This window comes from Pelophylax lessonae (assembly GCF_965119305.1).
Source record: "Pelophylax lessonae genome assembly, chromosome: 5".
In the NCBI taxonomy this organism is placed as follows: Eukaryota; Metazoa; Chordata; class Amphibia; order Anura; family Ranidae; genus Pelophylax; species Pelophylax lessonae.
Window position 1 is genome coordinate 502092264 of NC_138772.1, and position 27651 is coordinate 502119914.

The following is a 27651-nucleotide window of genomic DNA, read 5'->3' on the forward strand; positions in this document are numbered from 1 at the left end:
AACAGGAATTGTTGTCTCATATGACTTTGGCTTAATAGCAACGACTCTGAATAAAATGTAACACAAAAAAGGGAACTGGGTATGTAACAATCTTGAAATGTCAAATCTGTCAAAACTATTCTACTTACTTTATTTGTCTACTGACAGTACCATTTAAAGACAAGAAGCATTTTCAGAATTGCTTTTTTTACATTTTATCAGAAAAATAGGGAAAACTACTTTATTGCTTGACATTCTTGCTCTAAAAATATCTGCAGTCAAATTCCTGTCAATGCACTGACATTCAGCCTTTAATGTAGGTTAGCATTCTCTGCAAGTTAATGAAGAGCAAAATGGCAGCTGCCAGGAATGCTTAAAGGGAAATCATTGTGTACTTACTTTTGTGATATTACAAAGTTTTCTTGAATGCACTTACTATGCCAAATGTCGAGCATGGTGTTCCCTATAAAGATTTGCAACCTCTGTACGTCAGATATTACACACAGCCTGATTGCTGAATGAATAATATAATAAAACTGGGAGCAGGATAAGCCATCAACTTTAAATACAATGGACCTTTCATTAAAGATCAAAACTTTGTAGAATTAGGGCATGGGTCAGTATTACCAAATCACATTGTTATTTTCTAAAAGGAGTACCTTTTCCTTGTTCAGGAAAATAAACTGTTGCTTTATCATGTGGCCCATGTATTTAGAAAATATGGGTGCAACAAGGGGGATATGTAATTACAAGTATCTTCTATGTCATTGGCTGGAAACAAGATTGTATGTTAATAGTTCTGACTTTTCCCTCTGACTTTTTTTTTTTGCTCTGCATGTTTGTTCCTGGTCATTGTCCACCATTGCCACAGATATTAGGAGGCCTTTCTATAGGAATCAGTGAAGACTCTTCTGTGCAAGTGCTCAAAAGCAAAAAAATAATAATTTAAACGGTAATTGAACTAAAAGTACAATTATACAAAAGTGTACGTTTTTTTAGCAAAACTTTTTTCTTTCTAGTTTTGGAAGGATTTAAACCCATATCATATTTTTTTTTTACTATATTTGTCCTGCTGGAGAGATTCCTTTTTCATTTTTTGTACAATAAACTTGTTTTTATATATGTTTATCTAAGTGTACATTCCTCTTGAGATCAGTCAAATAGATGCCTTCAAAGTCCTACTATTCTAAGGGGATGAATATTCCTGCCTTTTCTTCCCCCTTTTAGTTTTTTGATATAGTCATCACCAGAACATTTATCCCCTTTGGAAGACATCCCCTTATCTCAAAACAACAAACCTGCCATTGTACACAATGTAATGGGTCCAAAGGTGGACTGATTCCTCATTAAACCAAGGCTCAAAGTGCAAGCTTGTACTTCTCTTACCTGAGCCCATGTTTAAAGAAAAATCCAAACAAACTCTACCTACCTTGTAACTTTTCTTGCAAATTGTATCCACAGTGGAGTTCCCTGTTGATGATAATGTTTTTACCATCTCTAAAAATATTTATCATTTTAACTCTCCACATTAGGTCTCTAATAAATCTTAAAAAGGTTTTTTTTTATTTTTATTTTTTTCGATTGAGTACAAGTGGGATGCCACAGTTGCCATAGAAAAAATGTTTCGTAGCTCCATGCCCTCAGTCTTAAATTACCTTTCTTTTCACTGTACTGCAAACTATAGGGAATTGTCTTATTACTAATTATATGAAAGAACCAATATTGCTTGTAGCTTATAAAGAACCCACAAGTAAATAGAAAATGAGAAATAGGTAACACTAAGTGAGATCAAACTGTGATGCAAAGCCTTTATACACACACATCAAACACATATGTAAAATGTATGTGACTGATATAAAAAGGGAAAATATGAATCTTAATCTTTGTCTTCTATGATACTGATCTAATCATAGTATGAATCTCTTAACACTAAGCCTTTGTTCCATTAATTTTTATTATACTCATTCTGTAGACTGCAATTTCTTAAGGAATTTTATAATGATAATGCTTTATTTCAAACCATAGGGCTAAAAAGTTGTTTTCCTGGAGACAATTAAAGTCCAACTCTACATTGTTTTATACTTCATCCACATTTGGGAGAAAAGGTGCCCACATTATTGCACATCTATTCATCATTGAGGAACGTATCGTAAGGAAAAAAAAAATGAAGGCAGTTCAGTAACATCACATAACCACAGGGAAGACCACTCCTAAAAGGTACTTATATATACAATTTAAAAAAAATAATGTGGGGAGTAGTTGAGGTCATGCCTTAGACTTGGGCTTACAAGTAGATCCAATTAATCCCCAAAGCTGGCCATACACTAGTAGTTCTTCAAACAAATGTTCGTACAAGAATTTGTAGGAATATTTGTACAAAAATGACCAGTACATATGATGACATGATGAATGTTATTAAAAAGTATTTGAACTTCCGGTTCCGGCGCCGCATGGAGTAGTTGAGCACTACTCAGCTCCCGCGGCGTGGCTCTGAAATCCAGCATAAAAAGCCGGCCCAGCACATCCAGCCTGCCCCATCGGCATTCTGTCTGCCTCCCGAACCCCTCCGGACCCGGCACAGTCCCTTCCTTTGCTCCGCCATGGAGCGCTTCTTGGAAAAGGCGGCGGCGCGTCCTCCGCCGGGCACGGCCCAAATCGAGGCCACGGTCGCGGCCTACTCCGCAAAAACGCCTGCTCCGGCTGCCATGGATACCTCACAGCAGCACGAGGAGAGCTCGCAGCCGACTTCTGCCATATCCTCCTCAGCTGCGGACCCTTCCACGGACCGGATCGCTCAGGCAGTGGTCGCCCTGCTCACCCCCACCATAAAGGCTTCAGTGGAACAAGCGGTGGCCGCAGGCATGGCCTGCATCAGAAAAGAGCTGGAGTCTCACTCCCGTCGCCTAAATGAAGCTGAAGGTAGAATCTCCAGCATAGAAGACGAAATCTACCAAATGCAGGGAACGGAGCAATCCCAGGATAAACTTAATAGGGTGATAATGGACAAGCTGGAGGATTTGGAGAACCGATCCAGGCGGAGTAACCTTCGGTTCATAGGGATCCCGGAATCTGTTGCCCCCTCGGCTATCCCTGAGCTGTGTGCACGCAAAATACCTGCCGCCCTGGGCCTACAAGGGATTTGTGTGGTGGAACGGGCGCACAGGATGGGACTCTATTCTGAGGAGCGGAAGACCCCTCGCCCCGTAATCGCAAAATATCTTAACTATGCGGACAAATCGGCCATCTTGCAGAAATTTCGCCAAACTCCACACTTCCAAATAGAAGGTATGAAAATACTGATCTTCGCTGACTATTCTGTTGACGTCGCAAAAAGACGTAAAGCTTTCCAAAACGTTTGCTCGCAACTGCATAATGAACGTTTGAAATTTACCTTGGCCTACCCGGCGACGCTACGCCTTCGTGCCCCGAATGGCGAACAACTGTCCTTCCAGGACCCCTCGGAAGCAGAAAAATTTGTTCGATCCCTTCATCATGGCGAATCGGGTCAGTCATCTACATATAAATCGTCCTCCCTCTCCAGACCGGATTCTCAGCACAGCCCGCGGCAAGGATCTCCGAAAAGGCAGCGATATGCGGATGTGGTTAGCTCTGGCCGCTCTGGACCCATTCATTGACCTTTCTCCTGCCTCCTTGGTGCTACCTTGTGTCTCCTGGGACCTCAGTACTCTTCTTCTGTGACCTGTCCCTGGAATACGCCTGCCGTCATACGGCAATTTCCGTAAGCATACCCTTCACAAGCTGGAGTAGATTAACCTGTTTATTACATGACGTTTATAACTCTCTCAGCCCTTAATGTTTTACTGTTCTCCTCTCTATGCTCCGCATCTTGTGCCGTGGCAGCGCCCAGCTCTGCTTGTCCGTCGCGACCCAGGTCTCACTCCAGATGCGTTCGCTTATAGGGCCTGATTTGCCCCGGTCGTTTCTGGAGTCACGCCTGGGGGGCTGCGCTCTATCGCACGCACATGCGGAAAAAAGTGAAGTTGATGCCACTGTTTTGCTATGTTTCTTTGTTCTCTAGATGTTGTTCCTTCCAGTTATCCCTTCCCTTCTCCCCTGGGCCTCCCCCCCCCAACGGTCGTCACCCCTCGGACTCTAGACTATACCTGGAGCTTCTTTCATTTACTTCTGTAACTTTTCCCACCGTACTCTGGCGTAACTATATCATATTTTTGGGTGTAATATACCATCATTGTCTGATGTATCGACCATTTTTGTATGACAAATGACGCTGATATCCTGGAACGTTAAGGGACTCAGATCCCCGGCGAAGAGGATGAAAGTCCTGCGGCATTTAAAACGCCTCCGGGCAGACATAGCTCTTCTCCAGGAATCGCACCTTCCGGCGGCGGATATGCACCGCATGGAAAAACTTTGGGTGGGTAAGGTGATAGGATCAGCGGCAGTGGGCCGCAAAGCTGGCGTCCTCATTCTTTTCCACAAGCAGCTCTCAGTGGAAATCCTGACTGTGGATACGGATGAGGAAGGCCGATACGTCTCTGCACACATTCGCATCAACAGTAGGGAATTAGTCATATCCAACGTGTATGCCCCTAATGTATTTGACCAGTCCTTTTACTCGTCGCTATCGACGCGGGCCCTAACACTGCCACAGACCCCACGACTGCTGGGGGGTGATTTTAATGCGGTTATGGATGTAGTTGTGGACAAATCCTTGCACCCTCAATCATCCCGCCCCCGCACTATGGAAACTCCTACTCCCCTGGCCACTCTTGTAGACTCATTATCATTGATTGACGTGTGGCGACATTTCCACCCGACAGACCGTGAATATACCTTTTATTCTCACCCTCACAAGACCTTCACTAGGATCGACTATTTCTTCTGTTCTGACTCTCTCCTACCCCTGATACAAGACGCAAACATTCACGATATGGCTATTTCTGACCACTCTCCTCTAGCCCTGTCCATTGATCTCGCAGGCTCCCCGACGGTCCCACTCATTTGGCGATTCCCCTCCTTTTTGGCTAAAAATCACGACTTCCAGTCTTATCTCGAGCGTGAATGGCAAAACTACTCGGCGGCTAACGCGGTGCATTCCTCCTCCCCACATCTATTTTGGGAAGCGGGCAAAGCCTTCCTAAGGGGCCGCATAATTTCGTATGCGGCAGCGTACAAGAGACATGCCAAAAGCGGTTACAAGACAGCGAGTGAACGTTTACACGCGGCACACAGGCACCTCCTTCTCACGAACACCCCCAAGGCCACAGAAGCTTGGCTTCTGGCTAAGAAAGCTTTTGATGACTGGGCGGAAAAGGTGGAACGCATCCACACTGCCCACTTGGCTGCGTCCTTGCACAGGTTCGGCAATAAAGCGGGCAGGATGTTGGCGGGCATGTGCAAGGGTCGGCCTTCTCCCACACACATAGGCTCTCTTCGGGATCCCTCGGGCTTGGTAGACTCTTCTCCCCTAGGCGTGCAGCGCATCATGAGAAACTTCTACTCTTCCTTATATGGGCAGGAAGATGTTGAGGAATCGGCGGGCGATATATTTCTGTCAAACACGGGGCTTCCTCTTATTGACCCTGCACAATTGAGTATGCTGAACGCTCCGATATCGGCGGAAGAAATCACACAAACGATTCGACACCTAGCGGCTAACAAATCTCCTGGTCCTGACGGTCTCACAGGGGAATTTTACAAATCTGCTATGACATGCCTGGTCCCTACATTGGTTGCCGTCTACTCCCATATTTGGGACGGGGGGCCCTACCTGCCGACAGGTAACCAGGCTATTATTAAATTGCTTGCAAAAAAAGGGAAGGACCCTCTGGAACCAGGATCGTACCGCCCTATATCGCTACTCAATCTCGACGTTAAAATTCTATCAAAAATTGTTGCCTCGCGCCTGGCGCTTATCATGCCCACTCTAATTCACCCAGCCCAATCCGGTTTCACCAAAGGACGTTCGGCTACGGCGAATATCCGGAAGGTGTTACTGGTGCTAGAACAGGCCCGCATTCATCCCGACAAAGACCTGGCCATAGTAACGCTAGACGCCGAAAAGGCATTCGACAATGTGAATTTCACCTGGCTTAGGCGGGTCCTGGACACTATGGGGTTCAGGGGCCCATTCGTGCACCTGGTTGCCTCTATGTACACCTCTCCGACTGCTAGACTGTGTGTGGGTGGATCCATGACGGACGATTTTAGACTGTACAAAGGTACACGTCAGGGGTGCCCCCTATCCCCTTTGCTCTTTAATTTGGCGATGGAACCCCTGTCGCGTTACTTTTCCACCAAGGCGGCCTTACACGGTGTCTGTGTAGGGGACCGAGAACTCCGGATCTCCCTATTTGCTGACGATGTCCTTCTATTCACCTCTCAACCCGCTGACGACATACCCACGATAGTCTCTACCTTTGACGCCTTCAGGAAATGTTCGGGCCTTAAAATAAATTATTCTAAGAGCGAAATCCTCCCCCTGGGGTCTAATGTACAACGTGCGTGGGAACGTACTTCCCCCTTTAAGATTGCACCTCATGCTATCACTTACCTGGGTATTAAAATCGGAAGGACGCCTGCATCAATTTACACCCTCAATTACCCCCCACTATTCGCCAAGGTTAAAGGGGAACTGGAAAACTGGAAGGATCTACCGCTGTCTCTCTTGGGGAGATGCCATTTGGTTAAAATGGTCAGCTTTGCACGCATACTGTACTTTTTGCAAACCTTACCATTACTGATCAAACACAAGGACGTACAGGACCTCTCCAGAGCATTTTCTCGTTTTCTGTGGAGAGGGAAGAGGCCTCGCATATCTTCCAAAAAGCTAAGCCTCCCCAGGCGAGACGCAGGTATCAATTTTCCTGACATACGAATGTATAATTTGTCATGCTTGCTGAGGGTGGCTTTGGACTGGATATCTCGGGCGTCTCAATTCTCGAACTATGAGTTGGAGTCCCAGATGTCCAAGCCTTTCGACCTGGCAGCCCTTCTCCATGTCCGATGGGTTCAATTCCCTCCCGACCTGCGACATAGCCTGCTCCTGAGGGACACGGTTATAGCGTGGAGGGAGATACGCAAGCTGCTAAAACTACCACTGTATTTCTCCAAATTTATGCCGATCCGGGGCAACCCGGCTTTTCCCCCTGGTTTGGATCATACGGTCTATAATCATTGGAGCTTGAAAGGACTGGTCACCTTCGCCCAGCTCTGCAACACCCAAACTGGTCTCTTACTCCCTATTGCGGACATCTCCAAGATTTATGACTTGTCTGCATCGGATCTTTTCTACCTGGCTCAATGTCGTCACTTCATCCGTACCGCCTCACCCAAACCTGATCAGCGATTCCAGCCGTCACTAGTGGACTCTCTTATAGCTTCGGGCAAATACACCATCTCTGACGTGTATAAACCCCTCTTATACTCATGCCCACCGGCGATTTTTACATCATCCGCAAAGAACTGGCTCAAAGACTTTCCTGGAGAGGACACCCTACCAAAGATCATAAGTGGTCTTCGGACAACTCTTGCACTCACCCCTAACTCTATCTGGAAGGAAACGCAAATTAAGATCTTTCATAGAGCACATATCCCGTTCCTCTCAGATAACACGATCCCGGATGCTCACAAATGTCCTTTTTGCCTAATTGAACGCCCGTCCCTCTGTCACAAGTTTTGGGACTGTCCTTCTATTGCGTCATTTTGGGATAGGGTGCTTGTCTACATTGAAACCGTCACCAAACTGACTGTCCCGAAAGACCCTCTTCTCCTACTGTTTGGCTACTGGGACAAACGCCTGCAGAAATGGTCAAGCATATTAGACGTTTCCCCTCGTCTCTGGATCCTTACCACTCTACTCATTGCCAGGCGACTAATTCTGAAACATTGGATTACAAATACCCCCCCCCTTGCATCCATGCTACAGCCAGAGCTAACCACACTCCTTTCCACTGACCGCATCAACATGGACAATGTGTCCCCCTCTACTACTGGCCTCTTCCACGCCAAGTGGAACGTCTTTCTCAAGCACGTGTCAAGAACCTCGGACGACCCCCCCCCCCCCCGGTAGATTTTGTATTTGCATTCTCTATGAGTGCCTCCTCCATCCCCGCCACCCATGCCAACCTGGGACTCATGTAATGTCTGGCCATGGAGTTCTGGCCATCCCCCCCTTTCCACTCTTCCCCTTCCCTCCTGCTGGATCCTTCCAGCCACTGTTGCATTTTGCTATGTACAATTCTTGTGTATACCTGTTGTATTTTCTGACTTGTTAAACTGTCGAAAAATTTTAAATAAAAAAAAAAAAAAAAAAAAAAAAGTATTTGAAATATTTGTTTACTTTGAACATTTGATTTTGGAAGAAATGGAGTTTCCCAAATGAAAACCACATTCACTGTTAGAAATGAATTTGTTCAAGAAAACGTTCTTCCTCCTCCAAATTGTTTTGTTTCTGCAGTTGAAAATAAATGTCCATTTGAACCCACTAATGATTAGAAAATTAGAAAAGTGTTCCTGAAATGAAACACTTTTAATTGAATTAGTGTATGGCCAGCTTTACTGCTAACACTTTTTTGCATCTCCTTATTTCTTGAAATAATATTAGGTAGTCTAGATCCGACTTCAGCCTATGGGCTAAAAGAAAAAAATGAATGGATTTCTCCACCCACACAAGTGAGGTTGATGGAAGAATCCTTGGCATCAGGACAGTGTATTTGGATAGCAGGACATTCTACTGATCGAGAAAGGTTTTCCAACATTCCCATTCCACAGAAAGGGACAGCTACACATGGATCAAAATGTTGGCCAATTCCTGCTGAACTGGTTGAGTTTCAATTTATTTATGGCCAGCTTTACACTGAAAGAGTAGAGCAGTGAGGCACATTAATAGTGTAGCACTCCTAAGCAAAATGGGGCAACTGTGTATATTCGTATTTATGGCTAATCTCATGTATATAAATTGTATATTTAAACCGTAAATTCTAAAAAAAATTCTTAGAACATTAACATTCATTTACATTATTTACATCATAATATTCATAGGAATATAAACAATATCCCTTTAAATCCACTCATTTTTCTAAGGAGTAGCACATACGGTATTTTAAAACATTTATTTTGCCCAACCAGTCATTTGAACGTACCTCTGCATATAGGAACAGGGAAATCCCAAGATGCTGTGTTTGCTGAGTTTGCTATACACGTAAGGAGTGGATGACCATCCAAAATGTATCCTGTTACACAACTATATCGGATTTTTTCGCCAATATCAAACTTTGCTCCAGACAAAACACCCTTCGGTGGTACTCCTGGGTTCCCACAGGAGCTGCTCCGTAATTCTGTGAAAATAGATGAAGATATGAGATCAAAAACATAATTAAGATAGCCGAAGTTTATCTTCATAAACACAACCCATGAACCTTGTTTAATCATAATATCATATTAATGCATTCATAAATTGTCAAGAGAGAGATGGCACAAAAGGTTGAGAAGTACTTATGACTGAAAAGGAAATTAATTCCTGACTGATCCTAATTTACTCCTGAAATTATTGTGGCATTTTATAACTCTGTCTTATAGAATAAGTGCACATTTAACATGCCTTAACTTCCTTTACTATAGCTGTGAAAGTTTAAAAATATAATCTTTTACATTTTTCTTTACCCTTGAAAGCTTTACTGAAATCTTCATTGGCTGTGCCATTTAAAATTTCTTGATTTATCGGAAAACTGTCTGCAGACACAGGACTATCTTCATCCAGCGCCATAGCAAATAAAGTATCTCTACCATCTTTTTATAGCTCTGTTTCTCAACCTGCAGCCTAAGGGCATATGAGGCCCAATACTAATGTGTGGCTGTTAGATCCCAGCAGTATATAGTGGGAATTATAAGAGCAATGTTTTGGCAAGGGGTAATAGCAGTGATCTCTACTAGCCTCGTGGAACATGCCCAGTTGCCTTCTGCACCATTTCTCCAGTTTCCAGCCAAACATGCATGGCTGTGGTCTCTGGCCATCATGTCTACACTCCAATTTTCTTCACTTTGCAAGGGAATGTCCCTTAGCTTAGAGAATAGGGTGAAGCTCTGCTAGCAAGAAAATATACTTTTTTTTTTTATACTTTTCTAATTTGGAAGGTTTTCCTATTACTAGGAGTGAGTAGAGTGGCTTCAACAAAATTGGTTCAACCCATAGTTAAATGTCAACAAAGGGAAATAGTTTTTTTTTTTCTTTATTTAGAGAGTGTGGTTGTTTTTGGGGTGATAATGTAGCCGGTTTAGGAGACACCTCCTGATGATGTCTAATTGAGAGACAAAACCCGTACGAGTAGGGACAAGCAGTTCTCTCGGATCCATATATGGATAGCTTCAGCTTTTGCCTTCAGAGTGGCAGCCAGCGGCAGTTATAATACTTACAGACAGATGATCCCTGGGTGCTGGGGAGGCACTTAACAATGTGAGTAGCTTTTTATTATGTGTTGATGTGTTTTGATGTGATGTGATGTGTTTTATTAAAGACATTATTGCCTTTGTTCCCTCTCTGCTTCATACACATGACAAGCTCCATCTGGTCTGTTTAAAAAGAAACAGAATTAAGGTAAGGTCACCTAGCCAGGCACAGCGAAGCTGTGGAAAGCTTTCTTTTGACCCTTTTGGCATAAGCCATAAGATGTCAACTACATTTAGTGAGTTTGGACCCATTTGGGGTTGGGGCACAGCGCACATGGAGTGAACTGAAGTGGAATAGCACTGCACTGTGACCTTAAGAACACTGACATTGATTGTCAGAGGATGTGATTGTTTTATACACCAATCAATTTTTTCAATGAAAACTTTGCACTTGCTTATCACAACGGACATTCTTGTTTGAATGTTTATGAATATAATTTTTATGGAGCCATGGATTGTCCTTTAATTCAGGCACTGGCACTTTGACACATTTCACTGGAAGGATATTTGTATCAAATATTATATTTATTTAATACCTTCATTACTTAATTAGGCTCTTTTGATTTTGAATACATCCAGCACATGAAGATGTAAAAAGGAGTAGTGCGCTTTATACCACTTGTCTCCTACAAATCAATGCGTCTGCACTGAGAGAGTGCAGCTGTCCTGAGCTTGTTGTAACATTGCGCAAGTGTTATGATATTAGCTATATTACAGATTACATGACCAAGTAAAGGCACACACGGAAACAGTACTCAGGGGCAAGAAACAAGGTGGGTGGAATAGGGCATAGATTTTTTTTGTTTTTTTTTTGGGGGGGGGGGGTGGTGGTACTGGTTCAAGGTTTGCACTAAGGCCCCTAAAGTCACTGTACCTAACACAGTTGCCTTTCTTACCCTTTTATTCAAGGAAATCCAAAACATATCCTAGAACTCACATATTTTACCCCACCTCTCTTTCCCTCTGCTTTTGCTCGTGCAAGTATGTAAACATTGGCTAAAACCTATTGTATATACTAATGGTACATATTAACAAGATATACTACTTCAGGAAACCAGTAAGTACATATACAATATAAATGTACTGTATGACAGTCCAACTGAGCAATAAATAATTGACACCTGCTCTATGTTATAACTTGCTGTTTGCTATTGTTTTACAGATCCGCGTGTCTGTATCCTTTCAGAAACTCTGCAAACTCTTTCTCAAGAGTTCACAGATAGGAAATTTGAAATAAAGGAATTCAGAAAAGGACAATATTTTTTTAGAAACATTTTGTAAAAAAAAAGAAACAGCTGAAGATTTTTTTTTTTGCCTCAATTTTAAATGCAAATTACCCAAAATAATTTTTTCTTAAAGTGTATCTAAAACCAAAATACAAAAATATTGCAGTTTACTAGTCCTTGGTGTAGTGGCTAGTTTAGTTTTCTTCTTTTAAGCTCTTTTGCTTTATTTGCTTTATCACCTGGTAATTTTGCAAATACCATACTTGTTTCCATGGGTTGCTACATCACAACCCCCTACTTCTATAGAGGAAGCCATTGTTATCACCAGTGGCGGCTGGTCTGTCATGTTACCCTGGACATGTGGAGGGCAGGCAGGCAGCAGCGGCGGCTGTCCCCCTCAGTCTCCTGCGTCTCCTCCCTCCTCCTCCTTGGCCAATGGCAAGGCTTCTTCTTTCGGCACTGCTTCCTGATTGGCCAGGAGGAGGATCCATGTGACAATAGCAAATGCTCATTCGCTATTATCACACAAATGGGTGGGCTCAGGGTGCAGATTAGAGCCAGAGACTCTAATAGCTTTTTGGAAGCCTATTAGAGTCTCTGGTTCTAATCACGTGCTTCAAAAAAAAAAAAAAACATTGGAATCCATGCATCCGGTGCCCTGCATGTAGATTAGGGGCCGGAAGCATGGATGTATATTGCAGCGTACATTGTATGTAATATCTGATGAAAGGGTGTTACCATGAAATGCATCTCATAGCAAAATAATTTGAAGATAGCGTTGCTTCAAAAACATGTAAGATGACACCTTTATAATTGTGCATTATGATGGAATACTTTGGTAAAGGGGACCTGCAAGTCCTAGAAAAATGGGTCTTGTTGTCTTCTCACTTGGTTTTGAAGTAAAACTATCAAACACTATTTAACCACTTCAGCTCCGGAAGGTTTTACCCCCTTTCTGACCACGCCATTTTTTGCGATACTGCGTTGCTCTAACTGACAAGTGCGAGGTCGTGGAAAATTGATGTCTTTAGTTTCTCACAAATAGAGATTTCTTTTGGTGTTATTTGATCACATCTGGAGTTTTTATTTTTTGCACTTTTAATAGAAAAAGATGGACAATTTCAATTTGTTTTTCCTGACTACTGTATGCTACCAAACAAATTCAATAAAAAAAAAAAAGAAAATGTAAAAAATCTTTTTTCATCAATTTAGGACAATTCTTATTCTGCTACATATTTTTGTTTAAAAAAAAAATCCCAATAAGCTATGGGATAGATTTATGGACTTTTTGTTTTTTTTTTAATTGTTTTTACTAGTAATGGCGGTGATCAGCGATTTTTAGCGGGACTGCGACATTGTGGCAGACAAATCTGACACTTAATGACACTTTTTGGGGACCAGTGACACCAATACAGTGATCAGTGCTAAAAAATAGCACACTGTCACTGTATAAATGACACTGGGAAAGACACTTATCAAGTCAAAGCGCATGCACTCGAAAACACGTAGTCACGGCAATGGGGGACACTTGCGTTCCACACCGGTTCCTGCTAGGCGAGCGGCTCTTCTTCCAGATACCGCAAAAGGGTCTGTGCGCCGCAGTGACGATCCATCCTCGCGCCAGCTGGCTCCGTTGAGGCTCTTCCCCAGCCAACATCTCCAGCACACTGGGGCTATTGGCACACCCGCCATCCCCAATGTGGCCTCCATCTTGGACAGTGCCCCTGCCTGACTCAGGACTCGGTGTGGTATGTACTTTGTATCATTCTTTTAATCAATAAATCAAGCTCTCATTCACCGATCATTGTATCTGCATCCTACTTGGATCAATTCTGTGGATTCCTATGCGCCGCCTATAAACGTATTACATAGTAGGACGTACATATCTGGCAGAAAAACGGTTAAGTGAGTGATTGAGGATTCATAAAAACATGGCTCAACTGCCTGGTTTTACCATTCTTCGACCAAAAGCCTAAGAGATGCATTAGCTTTTTATACTTGCAGAATGTTCAAGGGATAAAATTCTGGGAAACATACATGTATTGCCGAGATGTAATAAATATTTTATTATTTATTTTTTGACTTGACATAAAGAATATGCCACAGCAAAATATTTTATATTTATACAGTCACATAAGCCTGACAATTTGCATTTCAGTATCACCAGTTCATTAAAAGACACTAATAATAACATCCTCAAGTATGTGTATAGAAAAATGATGAATATATTGAGAGAGAAAAGGAATATAAAAATGAAAAAACATTACTATGGTGTAAACTTAATTTCATTTAAATGGCATAAAATTAATAGCTTCTATGAAAAAAGCAGTTTGTAATAGACACTATGGTGTCAAGTGTTCTATGCAAACAATTTTATTGTAATGCTATATATTCTCGAACCCTTTCTTTTTCAATGTACTTTTGTTTGATGGTCTGTATTTAGTTGTATCACCATTTTTCCTTTAATAAAAATAGTTTGTAAGAAAAAAAAAAAAAAAAATAATACTATTACACTAGTCTGTGTGTTTTTTTTCCCTTTTATCTTCATGCATATTTGTCTTCACACCTTTACAAGAAACAGTACATTATTCTTGCAGGTTGCAGCTGCATAGTATGTATTATGTCTGCAAAAAATAAATAAATAGAGTTATAGACAATTTTTTTTTTCATTTTGGATAGCATAAAGGAGGGTAATAACCCTTCTCAGATTTTTATTTTTTTGCCAGTTGTGTCTCATTAGAATTATTTACCTTGACTTCCTGTCCCATAACCAAAACAGGAAGTGAGAGCAAATCCCTGCAATATAAGGGAATCTCCTGGGGCCCCCCAAATCACCAGAACTAGTGTTTCCATTGGAAGAATTCCCCTGTTTTTCTTTTCCGATGACAGAATTTAGAATTTTCTTTTACTTTCACTGCCAATGACAATGGTAAACAGGACAAATGGAGAGGGTGAATCTCCCTAACAGGGACAAGGACAGCAATAAAAACGTAGTCCCTGTTCACATATATGCGAAGCGGAAACCCTGCGAATCCACTGAGGGTTCCCGCATCGCACTCAACTCGCATGCAGTTCACACTGCCATATGCGAATCGCTGGGGATGTCAATACAATGTTAACGACACCCCCAGATCAGTTTGTATATCGCAGTGCAAACTGTCAGTTCAGACATGAATGGGATCGCATAGGTGTGAACACCCATACAATCCGATTCTGGTGCGGACCCAAAAAAAGGGTCCGGAGCGACTTTGGTGTGAATTTGCATTGCTCAGACATTGCGTGTGAATTGTAGAGCAGTGCGTTGCAAATCACATGTGATGTCTGCCATCGCATATGTGTAAACCGTCTCTGTTCTGACAGGTGTTCTAATTCCTCTCCACTCTATAAAAAACAAAAAAAAAAAAAACAAACAGACAACAATGACCAAATCTGCATTGTCAGTAAGCCCCGATTCCCATTAGTGCAATGACAGACATCGCATGTGATTCGGAGCGCACTGCTCTGCAAATCACATGCAATGTCTGTGCGATGCAAATCCACCCATACAGATTCAGCATCAGATTCAGACTCAACACGCACAGGACCCTTTTTTGGGTCCGCAGCTGAATCGGATTGCATGGTGGTTCACACCTATGCGATATGATTCATGTCCAAACTGACAGTTTGCACTGCAATATGCAAACTGATCTGGTGGAAGTCATTAACCTTGGGGGTCATTAACCCCCAGGGATTCGCATACGGAGGTGTGAACTGCCTGCATTTTAAATGCGATGCGGGAACCCGCAGTGAATTCGCAGGGTTCCCGCATCGCATATATGTGAACCGGGACTAACAGTTAAGTCTTTTTTTTATGTCACTATTAAGCCACTTTCTCTTTTCTGACAATTTATAGATCAGGCTGCCACATGTAAGAACACTATTAAATTTCAGACAGAATTTGTGAGCAAATTATTAAAAGGAATACTTTATATGTCATCCCAGCACTGCATGTTATTCCATAAATTAACTCTCCTGATATTTTAAGTTGGACATGCTAAAAAAAAAAAAAGAAAAGCCTGGTTTTCAAAAAAGGTTTCAAAGTGTGGCCACATTTGAGTAATTTGCCTTGCAAATATAATCAGCTTTCTTGATGCAGAGTAATTGAAACATTGAACCGCTCATTACTATTGCTAGTATTCTGTTTCATCAGATTGCAGCAACGGCTGGTCTGGAGCTCTCTGCTGTTTAGTCCTGATATTACAGCTTTCCTGTTCTTTCCTTACTCGTTTTCTCGATTCTCTACATGCATAATGGCAAAGTACACAAGAGAACAGTCACTATCATTTCCCTGCTACCTCTATGTATATATTAAATGTAATGAGTATATTGGACAGGAGGACAAATAAATGCAGCAGATGTTTGCAGTAAAGAAAAAGAGCAAATACATTTGTAGTGGCATTCAATGTCAGCTGTAAATCAAGAAAAAAGGAGAGCACATTTTCCGGAGCAAATATGAAGAAAAAAGAAGGTATAATGGGTTAGCCCCTCCAAACATCAATTCACCACATTTCAATATGTTTTAAATTGCCCAAGACATGAACACATAGATAGGACTTTTATTTTATTTTATTTTTTTTTTGAATACATTTTATTGAAGGCTTCGTCACTACAAGATAAACAATGACAGAACACAACATTTTATATATATATATTGGACAGTGGAATTGTGCAAGTGAGGCCAACAATGGTAATAAGGCATAAAATAATTATCACAAAGAAATAAGAGACAAGAAATAAAACAGGGGGGGGGGGAGGGGGGAGTAGGTGTGAAAAAAAAAGAAAATGTGGGGGGGAGTGGGGAAATAGCAGCAGTAACCCAAATTTGATGAAAAAATGGCTGGCTGGACATAACTTAAAGTGGAGTTCCACCCATTTTCGTAACTTTAGATCTATGTAATCCCCTTTAAAACGACTTTTACCAATGGAAACTTTTTTTTTTTGCTAGTAAATACCTTAATTTCTGCTTTATTCCTCCTCTCCTCACTTCCGGGTCTGATCGGCGATGCCGTCATTCGGTGATTCGCAGTGTGTGCTGGGATGTATTCCATTCCAGAAATCTCGCAGTATTACCCAAGAGCTGATCTGTACTGTGTGTATTCAGGCCGTGACCTGCCCCGCCTCCTCTCAGTGAGTTGTACTGTATGCATTGTATTCAGGACGTGCTCTGCCCCGCCTCCTCTCAGTGAGCTCAGTAAGGATATAATGCTTTCAGTCCTCGCTCACTGAGAGGAGGCGGGGCAGAGCACGGCCTGAATACAATGCATACAGTACAACTCACTGAGAGGAGGCGGGGCAGGCACGGCTCAGTACAGCTCAGCTCCTGGGTAATACTGCGAGATTTCTGGAATGGAATACATCCCAACACACACTGCGAATCGCCGAATGACGTCATCGCTGATCGGACCCGAAAGTGAGGAGAGGAGGAATAAAGCAGAAATTAAGGTATTTACTAGCAAAAAAAAAAGTTTCCATTGGTAAAAGCCGTTTTAAAGGGGATTACATACATCTATGTAATCCAACCTATTAAAAATGGGTGGAACTCTGCTTTAAGTAACTTATAGGAAAAAGAGAAAATATCCTAAGTAAAATGAGATGGGGGCGGGCAGCTGTGTTTCTAGATGACCCATTTGTCACACATGGAAGACCCAATCAGGGTGTCATAGGACTTTTAAAGTGCAATTGCAATTACATTATATAAAAAAGTTATAAAGTATATTTTGTTTATTTATTTTTTTTTTTTGCAATAAAATGTTTTATTAAAGTATGCAGGAAAAAAAAAACAGTACCGTCAGATACAGAAAAAATGAACATAGAGCATTGTGATTCAGAATTAAGAGTAAAACATAACATGGCTAGAGCTTTACTTCTAGCATGCATTTTAAATATCTTTTGAACTGATATATATGAGTACTGAAATGAGAAACATAAAAGGTCCTAAACCGGGTGAGAGGAGTAGAGAAGGGAAAGAAAAAAAAAGAGAAAACCCCCAAAAAACAAGGGGTATCAAAGGTATATCAAGGTAGTAAACAACAATTGTGACTGTTCAATATTAAGGAGAAAGTTCTCGGTGTCAGGGTCGATCAACCAGTTTCTAATTTGGCATATGAATCGGAAAGCCTTAAAATAGACCCAAGGTTCCCACAATTTATTACACGTTTCAGTATTCTCAGATGCAACAGCAACTAACTCTTCTAAAGAATATAATGAAAAGCATATTTTATTGATACAGAATAAAAATAGCATGTATACATGGAAAGCACTAGCTACAGCACATGTACAGAATAAAACTGTCATACAATCTTACATATGTCTTCATATGTATCTTAGTGTCTTAGTATCACCACTGTTTTCTTCGATTGCCAGGTATTCAAAATTAGTTATACATAGTATAGTTACATTGTTGGTGAGGTTGAAAAAAGACACCAGTCCATCCAGTTCAACCTATAATGTGTGTGTGTGTATGTGTTTATGTCAATAGTACATTGTATACTCCTCTATGTTGTGGTCATTAAGGTGCCCATCTAATAGTCTTTTGAAACTATGAAAGCTCCCTGCTGACACCACTGCTTGTGGAAGAGAATTCCACATCCTTACCACTTTGACAGTAAAGAACCCTCTATGCAGTTGAAGGTTAAGCTGCTTCTCTTCCAACTTTAGTGAATTGCCACTTGTCTTTTTAGATTCCCTTTCACTAAATATTTTTTCCCTATGCTAGGGTCGCCAGTACGATATTTGTACATTGATATCATATCCCTCTCAAGCGTCTTCTCTTCAGAGAGAATAGGTTCAATGATTTCAGTCTTTCCTCATAGCTGAGGTCCTCCAGTCCCTTTATTAGCTTTGTTGCCCTTCTCTGGACTCTCTCCAGTTCCTTCACATCTTTCCTAAGTGACTGGTGCCTGGAACTGAACAGCATACTGAAGATGTGGTCGGACCAGAGTATTGTAGAGTGGGAGAATTATCTTTTTATCTCTTTAGTGAATCTCCTTTTTAATGCATGCCAGTATTCTGCTGGTTTTGCTTGCAGCAGCCTGACATTGCATGCCATTGCTGAGCCTGTCATTTACTAGGACCTCCAGGTCCTTTTCCATCTTAGATTCCCCCAGAGGTTCTTATAATATTATAGTAAATATGCTGTTGTATCCATTAGCCATATTTTACAGTAAGAAAAGGAACACGACATTGATGCATTTCACACAATTATGCTTCCTCAGGTGGTATGGGATTATTATCAGAAGTAATAGACTAGATGACTGAAAGAAAAAATGCTCTAGCCTCCAGGTAATAAAATCTCCCTGGGGGGGGACCTATTCTTGTGCCAAAAATGTCTACTCATTAGCATGTTAATTTTACATTTTTATGTATAGAGAGAAAGCATGGACATTGAATATAAGTAAAATGTAAAAAAAATGTGCTTTTTATATGATATGTTTTTTTTTTATATATTATAGATTTATTTATTCCTGTTTATTCAATTACTTTGTTTAGACATTTTAGTCTATTCCTTTAAGGAGCACTATACTATTTTTTTTTCACATAATTTAAAATAATTACAGTACAAGATAAGAATAGAGCGCAAATACCACTCCCAAAAAAACCTTCTTATAAAAAAAAGAGAGGATGTTTATCTGAACAACTCAATGAGCTGTTTGCACAACTAAATCAATTTTGTAAAAAACCTCCTCATCCCTAGTCTCCAGATCACAGGATTTCCGATAAAAGGGACTGGGGTGGTCTAGCAAATTATAGCAGTACCTTGACTGATGGATTAATGATTATGTTTCAACTGGCTAATCAAAAATGGTTTCATTAATCTGATTTGTTGCTGCTGGTTTATCCATTGCTCTTTTGTTTGTCCTTCACAGCAAACAGTATGACAATATAACAGTATGACAATATAACAGTAAACAATATGTAGTGACCTTGAAGACTGCCTTCTTACAATTATCACAATTCTAAAAAGAGGAATAGAAAAGAAAAGAAAAGAAGAAAAGAAAAGGTTCTCTAAAAGTATCAGCAGTAAAACAAATAAAAAATTTTGTTTTGCTGTCTTTTCTTTTCTAGTTATTCTTTTATTAGTCATGTGCAGAACAGATATATTTGTTTAGTTTAGTTTTGGATAGATTTGTTATGTTACTAATTTTGTTTTGTTAAAGAATTTGTTTAGTTTGGTTTCAGAATTTATTTAGTTTTGTTTGGGTAAATTTAGATTTGTTTTAGTTAAAATCCATTTCATTTACACATTTTCTAACAAATTCCAACTTTTCAGAATGAATAAAATTCAGATCAGTCTAACAATGATCAAGTGGTTTGAATTCTGTGTGAAGAAATAGCTGGTTGTTAAGCAGCAGTCCGGGAAGCCAGCCGCCGCATCCTTACCAGCCATGAGTCATCATCTGTCATCCCCACTGACAGATGAATGTAGAGTGAGTGACCGCCCCCCCCCCTCCTGAACCATATCAGACCACATGTCCTCAACATGGGGGGTGGGTGCTTTGTGTCAGGGGGGGCTCTGAGCCCCCCACCCCAAAGCACCTTGTCCTCATAAGGGACAAGGACCTCTTCCTGACATCCCTGGGCTGTGGTTGATGGGGGCTGCAGGCGGGGGGCTTATCGGTATCTGGAAGCCCCAGATCTCAGGCCCCCTCCCTATGTTTTGAAAATAATTTGTAATGAAAATATTACTTCAACAGCGCATACCTAATATTCAGGGGAGTGAGGAATTCCCGTGTTAAGTGGTGCGTGGATGTGAAAGTATATTAGTGGTGACACTTTTTAGGGATTTTGTTGCCAATAGCTCTGGGAGGAAGATATTTGTTGCGGCCTGTGCTGTGGTATAGGGGATTTTTTGCCACCTATGTACTACCTGTTTGTTGTTTATTATGTGCATATAATATGCTTGTGCTCTGTGAAATTTTTCTTGAACATGCACCCAATTAAAACGTAAGTGTGTAAAATGCTACAATTGTGCTGGTTACAATGATTACAAATAAATTGTTATATACATTTCATAAATAAATAATAAACTGTGCACACATTGAAAACACATATATGTGCTATAACTGATGTGAAGGTATACTTTGATATAAAAAGAAAGAAATCTTATAAATATGCTGGTAAGTTAAGAAAAGGTGCTCAGTGCCGAAAAAAGTTGTCCATATGTTCCAAAGAAATGATGTTGGTCCAAATAAATAGTTCAAACTTCAATATTAATTGTGGAGTTCAAAACCAAAAAGTGCTTAAATAATAACACCCTCTGTGCTCCTGTGTGTGAGGTAGGCAATTCAAACTCACCAGATGTTGTTGACCCCCAGTACCGTACGGCAAGTGGGTCAAATAGGCTTTTGTGGTGAGTGTCCAGCGGGGTCCCAGCCGTCCGTGCTCGGGTGGTCCTGGATCCTGTTGGTGGTTATGAAAGAATCGCACTCCTCATGGTGTAGTATTTTGAAAAAATTTTCTTTTACTTAAATATAAAAAAATCCATAAAAGTTCCAAATATATGCTTAAAAACGTTGGTGGTACAGTATAGCAGTTACCGGTGGAATGCCTCAGAAAGCCTTGGTTTTGGGAAGCCCGGCGGGACGCCTGTGACGGTTCGCCTGCTCTCTGCTCGGAGCTTCCGGGTATACCTTGGCTTGCGTTCCACGTACCACAGCGAAAACGACGCTACGTGCGGTTCAGACTGACGCGTTTCATTATCAAAATGTGACGTCTTCGGAAGCCCTCCCTATGTGAATGGGTATCGGGTATAAATGTCAAAAAGTAAAAACCACAGGAAACAGTTTTTGACAAGTCTTTTTTTTTTTAAAAAGAAAAAAAAATAGTGTCCCTCGATGTAAATCCATCATTCATCACGATGCCCGCCAACCCGAAAAATAGAAAAATTGCAAAAAACGCTTGGCCTCCTAAGAGGCTACCTGCCGTATGTGCCGTAGGGGCATGGCTATATGGTGTCCACAATCTCTAATCCAAGGAAGGGAGAGGACTGTCTGGAGACCGCTGAGTCGGGTTTTTGCCGTGGACAACTGCACAGGTTACCAGAGCCCTTATCCCCATACATAAAGCCATGTGTATTTGATTCTGCATAAAAGTGAGTTTGATACTTGAAGATTTTGAATAAATTTGTGATTTTAAACGGTATCACGCTATGGAAGTGTTTTTGTTTATATCTTCCACATATACTTTATGAGAGGAGTGTCTGCAGCACAGGGCAGGGATCTGGATGATTCTGGCTTATTTGTCTAATGCTGTGGTACCCATTCCATGAGAGTGGATAGGCACTGATTTCCAGTGAGTGTGCATTTTAGACATTTATCCCGGCACTGAAGGTGGTGGCAAGCAATGGTGGTCCTTTAATCCACACTAGTGATCCTGCATGTTTGCACTCTGTACTTTGGACTCCTCATGAATGCACCTTATAATATGCTTTATGCATTTTTTTAATGGACTTTTATGGATGTTATTTTATGTGATTTTATGTATTTATTTCATATTTATGCATCTTGTCATTATTTTAGTCATCGCATTGGATTAGCAGTGTGATTGAGTGGGAGGTCATCACCATCCCTGCGCTACTAAAATTCCAGTCAAAGAGCCAGTTCTTTTTTGGGGAATTTTATTTTACATTTACATTTATTTAAGTAGCAGCAACATATTCATTTATCTATATCTATATCACCTTTCCTTAAGGTGTTTGGTTTTGTTTATCCTGAAGCGCAGCGGATCACAATATTAACTATTTATTTAGTTTTCATTTAGTTATATTTTTATACCCGCCGTATGCACTCTCTTCGGCTTTGAATGTTCTTTTATAGGCAAGGAGTGGGGCCACCTGGTTGCTTCACTCAGCGGCACTGCCCCCTTCTAATGTCACATTTTTTGCAAATTTTCTAATTTTTATGGTTGGCGGGCTTCATGATGGTTGATGGATTTACATTGAGGGACATTATTTTTTTTTCTTTTTTAATAAAGCACTTGTCAAAAACTGTTTCCTGTGGTTTTTACTTTTTGACACTTTTTCGGTAAATGGGTACGGGTACGATGTACCTGATGTCCATTTACATAGGGAGGGGGCCGGGATTTGGGGGCTTCCAGATTCCGATAAGCAACCCGCCCACAGACCCTGACAACCACAGCCCAGGGTTGTTGGGAAGAAGCCCTTGTCCCCATCAACATGGGGACAAGGTGCTTTGCGGTGCTAAAGCTCTGGTATGTATTTTGTGGGTGACCCTAAGCCATTTTTTTTAACATCTATTGCTGGGCAATTGCCAGCATTCTTTTTTTTTTTAAACAGCATTCCTTATCTCTTCATTCATCCCGCTGATAGATGATGACTCATGGTTGTTAAGGACACGGGTGGCTGGCTTCCCGACCCGCTGCTTAAAAACCAGCTATTTCTTCACAAAGAATTCGGATCGGTCAATCATTTTTTGACCAATCAGATTTCTAATCGTTCTGAAAAGTTGGAAATTGATAGAAAATGAATAAACTGAATAAATGTTACCAGATTTCAACAAAATTTGCTACTATTACTATTTCATGCGGAGATTAGTTTTCGGACCAAAACTAATTGCACAAGTCTACTTTTTATTTATTTGTTTGACACTTTTTACTCTGCATTGTATGGTAATTTGAACATATTTTATCTACATGTTAGATAACATACTGTTTACATTTTTTTGTAAAAATATTTAAAACTTAAAATAATAGTATATTTTAGCGCATAACAGTAGAAACTGCACAACACGAATCTTAAAAAGTTATACTGGTGATTTTTATACTTTTCTCTTTTTACTACTGCATACAAAATAAACTGGAATTGGATACTGATGGCCAAAAAATGAAAAACAAATTAAAAAATTAAAAAAACAAAACATTTTTAAGATGTTATGATTATTCAGGTTATAGTGAGATAGAGCAAGAGAAACCAAGAGCTTTTTATCTATCTATCTATCTATCTATCTATCTATCTATCTATCTATCTATCTATCTATCTATCTATCTATCTATCTATCTATCTATCTATCTATCTATCTATCTATCTATCTATCTATCTATCTATCTATCTATCTATCTATCTATCTATCTATCTATCTATCTATCTATCTATCTATCTATCTATCTATCTATCTATCTATCTATCTATCTATCTATCTATCTATCTATCTATCTTGAAAGTGATAAACCTAGTGATCCTCCTTTTCTACAGCTAGGCAAGATTGGCCATTTAACAATTATAAAATGTTGCAAAAAGAGGGGTTATATCTGGGAGTATAATAGTTGGTGTGAACTTCTTTAGATTGCTTAGCCTAAGTCTTCCATGGGTTACAAAAATGTAACATGTTTCTGCAGCCTAAAATCATTTTTCCACTCATTTACCCTCAAAAATAGTAATGTCATCTTTCCAGGTTTGCCCAAAATTGGTCTGAAACACAATATTGGCCTGCATTAATACCAGGGTTACATATCCTTTGAGTTTGGTCCAGGAAAGAATCGTTTCTTAAGTAAGTAATGTTGGACAAAGTTTTGCTACTTGTAAACAGTGGTTGTCTTCTACATTTATTATGACTAATGAATGTGCACCGACAGAAAAACAAATCCTGATTGCAAGAAGGCAAACAAAAATATATGCATACTTTTATACACATATATGAAATGAAGTTGATAAAAATAGACTTTGTGACAGTTAGGAGGCAGGATAATTTCAGACAATGTTTTTCATCAAAATTTGTGAATACACGAATGAATAGATGAATATGCAATTTTGTGGATCAAGTATAATTGTTCAGTGCAATGAATGTTTGAGTGTAATCACTCAACGCAACCTGCTACAGTAGATTTCAATTACATTCCGTTTAATTGCAAGCTATATGAGGTTTCCCTAGATAAATCTTGGCTTAACTTTTTCAAACTTGAGTTGAGAGAAATAGTTATTATTTTCGTTAGTTTTATGAAATGCAAAACAGTAGATTTTTGGAGCAAAGCATCATTGGGACTTTGGCTCTTCTGGAACAGGTCTGGGTGGTTTTTGATTCAAAAGGTCCCAGCACAGGCGAGATGGGTACAGTATATAAACCAGGGATTTTGTTTACATAAAGTAAGGGTTAGTGTAAGTAAGGAGTGCTGGGATCATGGGAGGAATCAATGTCAGGATTACATGAATGGTTAGTGCATGGATTTTAAGGAGGGTGAGTGTGGTGGTAGGTATCGGAAGGTGGAAACATTTGTGTAAGGCTTATGGGAAGAGTTATTTGTAAGAGTAAGTGTTCGATTTTAAGTCACAGGGAGGGTTTTTGTTAGAATTACAGAAAGGGTTAGTGTGAGGGTTACAGGAGGATTGATAATACCAACAACTATTTGTGTTGAATTCAAAGGGGTTGATTTACTATAACTGGAGAGTGCAAAATCTGGTGAAGCTGTGAATAGTAGCCAATCAGATTCTAACTCCAGCTTGTTCAATCAAGCTTAAAAAAACCTGGAAGATGATTAGTTTCTATGCACCAGATTTTGAACTTCCCAGTTTTAGTAAAATGACCTCCAAGTGTTGTGTCACAATCAAAAAAACCTCCTAGGGTTTCATTCCAATATTGTAATTTTCAGCAAAAAAAAAAAAAAAAAATAGTTATGAGGCTTTGAATGAACCCCTCAGAAGGGTATTAAACTCTAATGAACATACCATTTATAAAGTCAATATGTATGAATACGTATTAACCCCCTCAGCTTTTTCTATTCAGCACTGGCAATTGCTCAGTTATGCATTACTGTAGGTAAATGACATTTTTATATTTTTTTTTTTTCACAAAATAGAGATATCTTTTGTTGGTATTTGATCACCACTGGATTTTTTATGTTTTGCGATATAAACGGAAAAAGAATGAAAATTAAAAAAATAAAAAAACATTATTTTCTAATTTCTGTTATAAAGCATATCCAATAATTCAAATTTCTTCATAAATGTAGGCCAAAATGTATTTCTGCTACATGTCTTTGTTAAAAAAACAAAAAACAATAAGTGTATATGAATTGGTTTGTGTAAAAGTTATAGCTTCTACAAACTATAGCATATATATTTAAAAATTGATTTATTCTGATATACTGACAGCCTATTTTATTTTTGAGGCCCTTAAAATGCCAAGACAGTACAAATACCCCCCAAACAACCCATTTTTGGAAAGAAGACAGTCTTAGGCATTTAGTAAGAGGCAGGAGGAGTTTTGTGAGGTTTTAATTATTTGTCACAATTTTTTTAAAAATGGAGTCAGGGACATTGACTAGTGACAGTATGTTAAAAAGTAAATAATATCATTTTTATTAAATTAAAAAAAAAAATTCAGAATTTTTTTTATATTTTTTACATACTTGTAACAGAGTAGTTTGGTGTCACCATGGTAACACTGTAGTACTCTGAGGGGGTGATCAGGGATTTTTTTTTTTTTACACTTTTATTGTTATTGTTTACATTGTTTACATTGTTTATATGACAGCTGTGATTACTAGTGATCTGTGCTTGTTTACAGCTAATCACATGGTACAGGGTGCAGTGATTGACCAGGTTACCATGTGATACATGTATGTAATCCAGCCTGCCTGTGCCGCCCACCCGACCGCAGTAAAAGTATTGCGGGCAATCGGTAAGTGGTTGAAAGACATTCATTCACTAAAGCATATGATCATTTGGACTTCATACATCATACTAGCCCCAACATTATAACATTGCACAGCTCTTAGAAACATCAGCATGTTTCAAGCTAAAAAATTGCTTCTCCAGGATGTGAGCTAGAGAGTAGGCTTAAATATCTTGTCCAATTTGAAGTCACAAAAAAATCTGTAATCTAAAAATGTAGACATCTGTTGCCACCCTAAGCAGGGGATCAGAGAGTAAGGTATGTGTACCTTCATCCAGTATGTGTCAAATCAACAGTCACAGTCTCCTACTTCCACTTTTACTTCACTACATTTTTTCAATGATTTCAATACTTCTACTCCGATATTTTTTTTTGTGCAGCTTAGTTACTCGTTACAATTATAAAAATGACCACTGCCAGAACAGTAGATGGCAGGTTTCATGAAGCTCAAAACATGTGCATTATCAGCTCATACGAAAATAAAAGCTATGTATAAATAAAAGCTGCATTTGAAATAATAATAAACAAATATGATGTTCAAACTTTTGACTTCTTTCTTTAATAACTACATAACACAGTACTGGTACTTTTACTTTCAGTACTTGAGTAGAATTTTTTTTTCAAAACTACTGGTACTTTTACTTTTAGTACTTGAGTAGCAAAATTTAAAAAATAAACTACTTGCAATACTTAAGTACAAAAAATGTTGAATACTTTAGTACTTCTACTTAAGTCACTTTTTGATCGAGCACTTGTACTTTTACTCAAGTATGGGTTTCGAGTACTTTATACAACTCTGTGCATTTGTGAGGTTAGGCACTGATGTTGGACGAGAAGGCCTGGCTCACAGTCTCCACTCTAATTTATTCCAAAGGTGTTCTGTCAGGTTGAGGTCAGGACTCTGTACAGGTCATTCAAGTTCCTCACAAATGCGCTTCATGAAGAATGGTCAAAAATTCCCATAGACACACTCCTAAACCTTGTGGATAGCCTTCCCAGAAGAGCTGAAGCTGGTATAGGGTGGGCCAACTCAATATTGAGCCCTACGGTCTAAGACTGGGATGCCATTAAAGTTCATGTGCGTGTAAAGGCAGGGGACTCAATACACTTGGCAATATAGTGTATATAAGGCTGGTATCCCTTAAAAGACCCAATCCATATTGGAAATCAGATTCGTCAGTGATGTATATCCCTTTTTCTTAGAATTGCAACCTTATAAGAGGATTGAGAGGAGGCTGTGTAAGTGTATACTGCATTTTACAATAAAGGTATGAAAATGTCATCTGTTAAGTTCTTTATATTTATGTTCCCCTTTTGGAATTTTATTCAGTTATTTCTATCTCACCCTATCAGTA

The 27651-nt window shown here is 39.8% G+C and overlaps 1 protein-coding gene across 1 annotated transcript in view; it reads right to left on the bottom strand.

Moving 5' to 3' along the window:
- Window positions 1-27651, bottom strand: part of CSMD3 (CUB and Sushi multiple domains 3) — a 1619578-nt gene that overhangs the window by 1165670 nt on the left and 426257 nt on the right. Inside the window, exon 4 of the mRNA XM_082258441.1 lies at window positions 9105-9299. Within this exon, the coding sequence (XP_082114567.1) occupies window positions 9105-9299 (195 nt within the window). The remainder of the gene's footprint in view (window positions 1-9104; window positions 9300-27651) is intronic.